Source organism: Pelobates fuscus, chromosome 1 (assembly GCF_036172605.1).
Source record: "Pelobates fuscus isolate aPelFus1 chromosome 1, aPelFus1.pri, whole genome shotgun sequence".
Taxonomy (NCBI): domain Eukaryota; kingdom Metazoa; phylum Chordata; class Amphibia; order Anura; family Pelobatidae; genus Pelobates; species Pelobates fuscus.
The window spans coordinates 135,589,019-135,600,044 of record NC_086317.1 but is presented as its reverse complement, the minus strand read 5'-3'; the positions used below and the strand labels follow the sequence as shown (position 1 = coordinate 135,600,044).

Below are 11,026 nucleotides of genomic sequence, written 5' to 3'. Positions count from 1 at the left end.
CGCGGCACGCTGGCCGCGAGACTTACACTGGGGAGCTGGAGGAGCTGCATGGAGGTGAGTAAACGCTTGCTGCCCGCCCTCCCCCCCCCCCACAGCTCAGCCAATGCCACTGGACCACCAGGGATTGCTATATCCCCTCTCCCTGGCCAGGCAACAAGCAGGGAGGGGGGACAACAAAAAATAAATAATAATGATTGAATATAAAAAAAATTAATACAAAATGACCCCTCACACACACTCTCCATTATTATACACATACACTACACAAACACACTGTGTATATAATGCAGTGTTTATATAATGCAGTGTGTTTGTATAGTGTGTGTGTATATAATGCAGTGTGTTTGTATAGTGTGTGTATATAATTATATACACAGTGTGTTTGTGTAGTGTGTTTATATAATTCAGTGTGTGTTTGTGTAGTGTGTTTATATAATGCACACTACACAAACACACTGCATTATATACACACACTACACAAATACACACACTCTGCATTCCTTATATACACACACTGCACAAACACACACACTTTGCATTTAGTATATACAGAATTCACTTTACACACACACTGCATTAACTTTACGCACACTACCCACACACTACACAAACACTCTGCTTTCATTATATACACACTAGACAAATACACACAGCATCCACTACACACACTAGACAAATACACACTGCATCCACTACACAAACACACACTGCATCCACAACACTCACACTACACAAACACACACTGCATCCACTACACAAACACACACTGCATCCACTACACACACACAACACAAACACAAACAGCTCCCCTGTCTAAACACACTGCATCCACTACACGTGGCATGTATATTTTGTGCATTTACCTTTAGAAATAGTTTTTATTTTCCAAAATGGTAAATGTACAGAATATCGGCAAATTATATCGGCTATCGGCCTGAAAGTTCACAGAATATCTGTATCGGTATCGGCTCTAAAAAATCTATATCGGTCGATCCCTAGAACCTACTACGGTCGCAGGGGTCACCGCTGAGACCTGTCCTGTCACTCCAGGGGACACAGCAGCACCGGCCCAGGGCAGATTTCTATTTATGCCTCTGCCTGCAAGGATGGGCAAATAATAGACCCCCAACTGGCATAGCATTGAGGGAGACGAACGACAGATGTGGTTCTATATTTTAGCTGGGGGGGGGGCAATAATTTTTCTTGCACAAGGGCCCTCTCTTCATTAGTACTGCCACTAGGTTTAGGTGGAGAGTGTGATTGCATGCGGGGGGGGGGGGGGGGGGGGGGGGGTCCAGAGGGCCCAAGCATATGCTTGCCCAGAGTCCAATCCATATTAATGATGGCCCTGCATATATGTAATTTACAGTTGCCAAAAAATAAAAGTGCAGCCTTGACAATGACCCTTTGTGGGTTGCAATGTTGTACAGTCATATTTTGAATGGCTGAATAAATGTCATTGTAAAAAATATTGGGCAGCACAGTGTTAAGATTGCTGATGTCAACAGGAAAACCCCAGCATTTGAATGTATACTAAATGTATTACATCTTATTCAAAATTGCCAAGAGCTGATGCATGTACAATAGAGAGATCAAACGCAATCCACTGCAGATGCTGTTATAATGAAGTTTTACATCTTCATTATCTGTCCAAAATATTAGTATCGGTAAGCAGGATATGAATAACACTGAATTGCCATTAATCCCACTTTGTGTCAATACAGATCTAACTACAATATGTTGAAAAATATATTGGATATTCTACGGTATGTTATATATTATTATTTATAAAGCATCAACAAATTCTGCAGCGCTGTACAATAGGTGGACAAACAGACAAGTATTTGTAACCACACCAGTTGGACACAGGAACGGGGGTTGAGGGCCTGCTCAAATGAGTTTACATGCTAGAGAAATAGTGACACAAAATGTGTGTAATTTACTCTAAATTGTTAGTCATCCCCCATTCCCCCCTCATTGTCCAAATACTGGGGTATTTGATATTAACAATTTAAAAAGGGAAGTGACTCTAACTTGGAGTCTCACGATTTCAAATAAACAATAGCAGTAAAGCCCTATTTATTTATTAATTCTAATCAGCACATAAAACACTCCATCCAAAACAAAAGATGGCTGAACGTGCTTCGTGCCACCGCCCCTTAAATGGTTTGAGAGTGGGCGTGACTTATGAAGGCTCATCTTACCTTGACGGTGATTGGCTGGCGATGCGGCAGGCGAGCTGTAATGTGAACGAGGCGTGGCCCGCAGACGGCCTGAGAGCCATTTTGTGCTGGTACATCGGAGGGGTTGGACGCGTGAGTGGACGATCCGAAAAGCGCACCTTTTTTCCCCCGAACCAGCGTCCCGTTACCACCGGTAATAACCAAGTGCGGTGAGAAGCTGCTTTGGCTTATTTATCCAGGTCTGATGTCTGAGCGTGGAGGTTGGTTTACAGGTTACCTGCGTGTGTCTCTGTGGGGAATGAAACAAAGGGATGATGCGCCGCCATTTTGTGTTTCCATTCGTGAGCGGGAAAGGCAATGCGTAATGGCCTCTCATCACCCAGGTGGAGGCGGCCAGCTGCCAGATGCTCACCGTGTTTATCGGCGGGATGTCCGCATTGTGAACGATGGTAGCTGGCCGTGGGCAATGTTGATGTATTAAGCACTAAAATGTTATGAATTAATATCACAATTGCTCCAACCTGGCCAAAAATGGCTGATTGGGGAAAATATCCAACTCGGCCATGGTCATGACTTGGCTCTTGATCTACGCCTTGCGATATATAATATATATATATTTTTTTTTATTCGCTATAATGCAGTGTTTAGTGGAGGATACATTGGGATTGTAATGTTAGGTTAAATTATAAGAGCCTTAAGATCAACTGGTTTTTTTTTTTGGTTTTTTTTCTTCTACACATTATCTGATTTAGCTTGCCTGATACAGGCCATCCGAGAATGATTATGTGTATATCGTAAAATCTATAGAATTACTATTCCTTTTGTAAATACAGTTAACCAGCTACAATCTGCGATATTGTGTGTACACATCTAATCCGTGTGCCATTTTAGAGCCAAACTCTATTCCTCCTGAATGTGTACATCTCATGTATAACACTGGTATATTTTAGTCTTTCCCTTCTGAGTGTTCAAATATCTCACTTAAATTCGATGCTTCTATATATATATAAAGGGAGATTATAGTTTGACGTTAGACAATATAAATACAAACCTCTGTATAAAACATGCATCCTATTTTATTTTGGGATTAGTCTCCTATCTGCAGCCGCTCTACTTTCAGTGAAGGTGATCTGTTTTGGTAGAGAAGCATTGGGAACCTTTGTGTGAGTGGCAATCAATGAGAAGCGGAATCACTGCTAAATCGTTTATTCACCATTGAGCAGAGATGTTGACCCTGGCCTCATTGCCAAATAGGCAGAAATATGCTCACATTACTTAAATACTGCTGTTAGCAGTTGGTTATTGATATGGGAGACTTCAAATATATGTGGAGGAATCAATGTTCTAAATTGAGGAATGGGACTTGATTGATGCCTGCAAGGATAGTAGCAAATTTCACATTAGGAATTACAGAACTGGCCTGCATAAATAGCTTGTGCAGAGGGTGCACCTAGCTCAATGCACAAAACTGCATGTTATGCTTAAGTAGCGATGGTGCAGATGTAGATTCCGATCACCATGACAATGTCTAAAAGCTGAAGTGCTGGTTGGAGCATCCCTCTATGTATACATGTTGAGTGAAAAACTATATGGTGGTGGCTAGCATTGGTTCACCTATGTTACCGTGACATCTCATTAGGTTTAAATAAAAAAAATATGCGTAAGTAATCTGAATGTTTCAAATATACTGTACTCCACATATTGGAGCTCTCATTTAGTGCCTGTTTGTTTTAAATCGTGTCTTGGTGTTCTTATTGCAAGCGCTTATAGTATTAACATTTTTAATACTGTAACAATTTATGGGGGTGGCATTAACAATTTCTACAAACTTAGTCATGGCATCTTCTAACTGTTGGTCTTTTTAATTGATTAATATGTGAAATGTGATGAATATTTTTTTTTTCCCCAGCTATGCATCGTGACTCTTGTCCGCTGGACTGTAAAGTCTACGTTGGAAACCTTGGCAACAATGGCAACAAAACAGAATTAGAGCGTGCATTTGGTTATTACGGACCACTGCGTAGCGTGTGGGTTGCTAGGAACCCCCCAGGCTTTGCTTTTGTAGAGTTTGAAGATCCCAGAGATGCAGCTGATGCTGTAAGAGAACTAGATGGAAGGTAACTTTTTAACCTTATTTCAAATGTTCATTCTATCTCAAAAGGAATACTTTACCATTTGCTTATTTCTGTAAATGTATAAAATATTCCGTAGTTCTTAATTGGGGGGAGGGGAAACTGCCCGCCCCACCCCTCACTTGTCCTTTGCAAAATAAATGTGAAAAATATACTGCATTCTGTTTCCTTGCAGGACTTTATGTGGATGTCGTGTCAGAGTAGAGTTATCAAATGGAGAGAAACGAAGTAGGAATCGCGGGCCTCCTCCATCATGGAATAGGAGACCTCGGGATGATTATAGAAGGAGAAGTCCACCACCTAGACGCAGGTATGATTTTCAATGTGGTAATGTGTCTTGGAATTGTTCCCATCACTTTATTTTCTTCATGCTTTTATTTTTATTTATAAAATTGTGTGAAATCTTTTGCCATCACACCACTATAAGATGACTTCCCTGTGTTTTGGAGGTGGTTTAGTTTTAACAAATCTATTTGACTTGCAAGTAAGGTTTTAGACTCCTATTTAATCTGTCCTACTACACAAAAAAAATAGTGGAGATCCCCCATTATCTCATTGGCATTCAGATGTTCAGACTACCACCTGAGAAATATAATTTTAGAATTGATATTTTCTTTCTAGTTTAATTGCTCAAGTAAGCTGCAGAGGTGGCAAAGGTACCTGCACCCCAAATGCACACGTTTTGACACTAAGAAAAAGGTTTGGATAGTCACTCTAGTCTAGTGAGATGTATGAGTTTATTCCTTTGCTTTCTATGATAACTTTGTTTACAGCATGAGTGATAAGTGAATTTAGGTATAATTGAATATCTTTTTAAAAAGGCACTTTATTTAAATGAGCTATGAGGCTGAAGTTGATCCTCCATTTTAAAGCATTATGCATATAATGCTTTCAAACTTGCCTGAATGTCCTTAATCTAGAGATAATTCCTGGCTGGACAGCAATGAAATAGCCAATATTAGGCTATTTCTGACTTTATTTTTCTCTTTAAATGCACTCTGCATATCTCCTAAATCTCTAAGTTAGAGCTTTATGAGAATGTTGTATAATACAGAGAACAGACTGCTATTTCTTCAGTAAAACATGCATGTTCATTTTAAAAAAAAATTGAGTAATTTCATGGTTTTTATCAGCAGAATTACTCACAGCGGTTTGCTAATTACAAATGCATACTGCTAGATCATAGTGTGTATATATGACAGTATTAAAACACCAACAGTTTTTCTTAGACTTTAGACAATGGGATGTTGGTAAACTATGGCAACTTCCAATTTCTTGTAAAAATAACAATATAATTTGGCAATATAATTTGCTTTGTTGATGCTATATCTAATGCAACCAACAGTGATTGTTGTCTCCTTAAATCTGACCTTCAAGAAAAGCAGAAATACACTGTTTGGTACTGAAGGAAATGGCCTCTTTTAATAGAGCATTTAATGCCTTGCCATGCATTTTTATTTGTCTTTTAGTATTAGCTACAGTTACATAAGTAGCTACAGCAGTTCCTAACTAACGCAATTTGAGCGATCCATTTAATATTTCTGCAGAGTGACTTTGACTCTATCCAAAGAGGAGAATCTAGTTGTTTTCCATTGATCTGTTACACCTATAGTTCTTCAAAGTAATGACTGTTAACATTATTGTTGATGTATGACTTTTGTCATATGTTCTAATTATTTAGTCAGTATGCTGGGAGTAGTGTTTGTGTAGTTTTTGGTTTTTCCCTCCCTTTAATATTGCTTATAACTACGCAGGGCTGGAAATTTGCACTGTTGCATAACACACTTGTGCCTTAATCAGTGCTTAAAATTTACGTCCTATGTGGTGAATTTGTGCTCACTAGTGTCAAATTTAATTTTTTAACCCGGTCTTAATAAGCTTAATATAAGAGGAACTAGCCACTGCCTCTGACTGGTAAACTGTGCTGATGGGTTTCTAGTTTTGAAGGTTTTTATAGCTTGCATTCCATTAGGTGGTCCTTTTTTAGATTGATGCCTGGCCTTTTGGCTACAGGTACTACACAAACAATGGCTCCCATGTATTAGTTTCAATTTTCTAGTTGAAATGCATGGTGTCCATCAGACCCTTTTTTGGTTAGGGCCAGTTAGAAATTTGACAGGCAGTAACTCTGGTCCTACCTGCAATGCATTGTTTCCCATTCTTTAGCCCATCAAGGTACTGTTAGAAATTAGATGGTTGTACTGATGGCTTGTTTTATTTTATTTAATTTTTTTTTTTTTTCTGTGTGCCTTTGGTCCATCTAATAAAAATGAAACCTGTTACAGAGTCACCATCATGTCTCTTCTCACCACCCTCTGGGTCTACATTAGCCAGTCAACTAGCCCTTTCAGCGTCATGTGACCAGCGCGCCCCATTCAGCTTGGCTGGTGTCGTATCACATGACCCAGGCATGGCCAGTCATCAGGTTGCACCGCCTTTTGGTTTCCGAGCATGCTGTCCACTCAGCCTTCCTACTCTCCAACCTTAACCAAAACTCGGCAGCAGCCCTCCTTCAGCGCCCACACATTCCCGGCCTATCTGCACGGCTGTTAACTTTGACAAAATGTCTTCACAACAACTGCAGCACCAGCCTTCGGCTAACCAAAAAAAGCAGGAAAAATCCACAACACCCCCTTCGCAAACCATCTAAATTCAACGCAACACCTGGCAAAACCTTTTCAACAAATTCTACTTGGCCACCTGTCCGGCATCCTCACCATTTCTAGCTTGTTGAAATCCCAAAAACTAGTAAGTTTTTTCCTGCTTATACAGAGTTTACTGCTGGTTTAAAGTGAGACTAAAGCAGCTTTATAAGTCATACTTTATTTTTCTCTATTCTAATCAAAGGCTGGCTGTGCATAATCAAAAAAAAAGGTAACTGACATTGCTTGAACTATAAAGACTTTTAAGGGTGATAGAGAAATCTTTTTGTTTGAGCCTTGGCCATACATACAAGCTGTAGAAAAGTTGCTTTCTTTGTTGCCTACTACTTTTTCATGTGAAATATCTATCATCTTTAAATGTTTTCTTTCCCATACTAACCAAAATGTCTTCTGGGTAAAGGCTATTTTTCCTCTTAATTGAAAGAATGACGGGTGGGATGTTGGCTTGCACCTCACTGTATAAATCTATAATGGCCATTAGGCTTGCATGACATAAAGATTTCTTAATGCCAGTCTTTCACAAGTGGTGTTAAGGGTAATGGCGGCAAATCACAGTTCTCAGGTGCCAAGTAGGGAGTCTAGCCAAAGTGAATTCCTGCTGGGGTTCAATTTTCATCTTAAGTCTTTATTCCCCTCTGTAAATCTAGGTGCTAGTGTTGTACCAGTCTGTATTTTACATAGGTACAAACTCCATGGTCCCATAGTGATCAAATGGTGGGATTCTTTGGTAGCAAGGCTGAAATGCCTGTTTTGTTTTTGTTTTGTTTGTTTGTTATAGATCTCCACGGAGAAGGAGCTTTTCTCGTAGCCGCAGCAGGTAAGGTTGTCTGGTGGTATTACATCTGAGTGAAATTGTCTGTTTTAGCACAGAGGTAGTCCAATGTGATCCTCCAGCTGTTATTCTGTTGCTGCTTCTTTAACCAGTCTGCTGTACAGGCAGCAAGTGGGTGAGGGCTTGCAAGATGCAGTTGAGTTACAGCTGTAGCCCTTTAACTGCCCAAGTTCTATCATAGTATATACGCATGTGTAAAAGTTAGGCATTCGTTTTGAAGTATGGTGTCTTTTGGAGTGAATTTTGTGTGAAAGTAGCAGGAAGCTAGCTAATTTACTCATAAATCTTGTTATGACTGTCCTTAAGCATTTGGTAGGAGTGAGATCATACAATTGGCATTCATCATTTTGTAACAGCGAATTGTGACTACAGAAACTGTGTGAAGTATTGGTGCGACTTCTTGTAAATAGTCTTGCATGCTTGCATAAGCACTTATGGATTTTCATAGTTCCAGTAACATTTGACCACTTGGCAAGCTTTAGTTTCATATTCTTGCATTGTCTTACTTTAAATTCTGCAAACATGTCTCTCTCAACCTTTTCCACCTCTGCAACTATTATAGGTTTGACTTGCATGGAAAGAAATATTGCAGCAGATTTGGTTGTTGTAACTTCCCCTCCATTATAAAGGATGTCTTTTCTGTTGGTTTTCAATCTCTTAAAGACTGGCATCAGTTGATATAAAATCTTGTGCTGGCTGAGATTTGCAATACCCTGTATATCAAGTGGTTGGTTTCATTTTTAGTGTTATGGGAACAAAGACACGTCTTGCTAACTGTATGTAAGGACTGCTGAGTGATTGTGTACAGTTATTTTTAAATACTGTTTAAATTATTAAATGTTTAATGTGTAAACTTGAATTTATGATCTTCATCCTTTTCAGGTCTCTCTCCAGGGAACGAAGAAGGGAACGATCAATCTCCAGGGAGAGGAATCACAAGCCATCTCGGTCGTTTTCTAGATCAAGAAGGTATTTTTTGCACTTGTGTTCTACGTCTTTGCATGTGTTTTAAAGTAATTTTGTATAGTCAATTAGCAGGCTACATAAAATTCAAAACTTTTTAAAGCAAATTATATCTAATAATGCTGTCCCTAGATAAAACTAATTGTCTCTAATAGTAACCCTGTTGCATCAGAAATATAGATGCTACATTGTCAGTGCTCATATCCATATCTGGTCAAGGATACACAAATTGCATTATGGGTGATCCATGCAAGGAGTTGGTGGTAAATGCTGGTGCATAACTTACAAAGATTGTTAATGTATTAGACTGGCAACCTTCAAAACGGCTTATACATACGAAGGATTTGGTTTTCTAGTCTCATTTTGCAGTTTATTAATTTGCCTGTTTACATTACACAAAATGCACTCTTGACAGGGTTATTCACTAAAGCTTGAACTGTTAAAATACCATTTCTAATTTGTATGCTAAGTGGGGAGGGGGTTCATCCAGTTGTGTTCCATTTATTCAATTTAAACTTTTTTTTTCCCCTTATATCCAGTCGCTCTAGGTCAAATGAAAGGAAATAAGTCTACAGACGTGACATTGGAAGATTTTTTTTTTTGGTTCCTCCTGCTTTTTAAGATTTTTATTTTTTAGATGTTTTGTGTCTTGTAACTAGTGATGGAGCAATGTGATTCTCTATATGGTTCAGGGCAAATAAGCTGAATAGTAAAACTTATTTACTTTACGGTTAAGGATATTTCTTCCCTTCTGTCTTGCTCTTGAACACATTGTAATTCTTACCAAAATTGACAGGTTTACATGTGCAGTAAATTGCTCCTGTCAGTCAAAATGTTGTGACCAACAACTTGTTTAATGTTGCATTTTGTAACACATTTGTTGCTTTCGTTGGGCCTTCTCTGTAAAGGTATTTATGAAAGATGTTGATGAAATGCAATTAATTGTGCAAATTTGTATAGATTCCCACAGCAGAATCTTCCTTAACTTATCAAAATGTAAATCCAGCTCATTGCTTGGCAATTTGGAACCCCTTTTTATAAAGTTACAAAGTTTTAGTGCACCTTTACAGGGCTCATTGTTTTTTTTTTTTGGATTTTACAGTGCAGAACTGAAATGTAAAGCTGTAAATGTAGCCTTTTTTTCATCTTTTCACGTGTGACAACATCTTTTTAACCCTGTGAACTTTTTTTTCTGGGATTAAAGTTTCGTTAAAAAAACAATATTTTGTTCTCTTCGTATTAACTGTAGTGCCAGCTTCCGTGATCTGAATTCCTTAGTCAATATTGCATGTTAATTTTCCTTTTGAAATTAAATGAATTGTCATTAGGGTTTCTAGGTCCAACTTACATTAATTCCTTAAAATGCCATGCAGCAGTGAATGTGTCTTACTTGATCTTTCTTTCACATGTGAACTACCTAAAGGTCGTCTGAGAAATTGTCAGAAAACTATTATGAAATTGTCAGAAAACTATTAACAATGCTTGGTGTCAACAAGACTTTCTAAATATGAGATTGCAGCTTCAAGTAACATGAGTGTTTAACCCCTTAAGGACATGTTATGATTCCTTTTATTCCAGAAGTTTGGTTCTTAAGGGGTTAAAGGAACACAAACATGCATTTCTGACACTATAGTGATAAAATAGCGATTTAGGTTCACAGTCCCCTCAACTAAAAACAGTTGACACAGCTTCTATGGCTGCAATTATTTAATTATCTACACCAGTCGGTTGGAAAAATGCTGCACTGCATTAAACAGCATCTTCTAAGATGTATTTATGTTATAGGGAGCATTCAATATGTCAAGGCAGAGCACCAGTTGTACACACTGCAGCACTGACCCAGGAATAAACTCTAGTGGCCGCGTTAGTGACTGACACTGGGTGTGCTGTAGTTACATTAAAACCCTCGCAGGGGCAGGTTATAGGTACCAGACCAATTTATATTAAGCTGTATTTGTTCTGGTGACTATAGTCTTATTTTTATTTTATATAATCTTTTTGATGGCCAAATCTAAAATTGAATATTAATCCCTTTTTACAAGTTTGGCTTTAATTTAAAACTGATCACTTCCTGACATGCTGCAGTAAGTAACAAGCTTTATTAATGTTTTATATAAAGCCAATTTGGATGCTACAAAGGAAAACTACATGAAAATACAGTGGAAAGGCTTCTATAATCTGAATATTTCACAAATTAGAGGGAAAATTAAACCTTGAAGGATTCAAAAAGGCTTCTGATACTGTCCCACCGGG

General features: G+C 38.5%; 1 protein-coding gene across 9 annotated transcripts; it reads left to right on the top strand.

Moving 5' to 3' along the window:
- Positions 1-2,283: 2,283 nt before the first annotated feature.
- Positions 2,284-9,962, top strand: SRSF3 (serine and arginine rich splicing factor 3). 9 transcript variants are annotated; one of them, XM_063450601.1, is made up of 6 exons: positions 2,284-2,376; positions 4,093-4,300; positions 4,491-4,625; positions 7,757-7,795; positions 8,693-8,779; positions 9,313-9,962. In XM_063450601.1, the coding sequence occupies exons 2-6, from the start codon at positions 4,095-4,097 to the stop codon at positions 9,338-9,340; spliced, it is 495 nt and encodes a 164-aa protein (XP_063306671.1). In that variant the 5' UTR covers positions 2,284-2,376; positions 4,093-4,094; the 3' UTR covers positions 9,341-9,962. The 9 variants fall into 9 exon arrangements, 5 of the variants coding, with proteins under 5 accessions (XP_063306671.1, XP_063306632.1, XP_063306624.1 ...); XR_010090704.1 differs by lacking the exon at positions 9,313-9,962 and adding an exon at positions 6,601-7,063 and having other exon boundaries at positions 2,294-2,443; positions 8,693-8,744; XM_063450562.1 differs by having other exon boundaries at positions 2,294-2,392.
- Positions 9,963-11,026: the final 1,064 nt, after the last annotated feature.

Coding starts and splice junctions, on each gene's coding strand:
- SRSF3 (XM_063450554.1), top strand. Junction 4,626..7,756: donor AGTCCACCACCTAGACGCAG/GTATGATTTTCA, acceptor TGTTTGTTATAG/ATCTCCACGGAGAAGGAGCT. Junction 8,780..9,312: donor TCGTTTTCTAGATCAAGAAG/GTATTTTTTGCA, acceptor CCTTATATCCAG/TCGCTCTAGGTCAAATGAAA.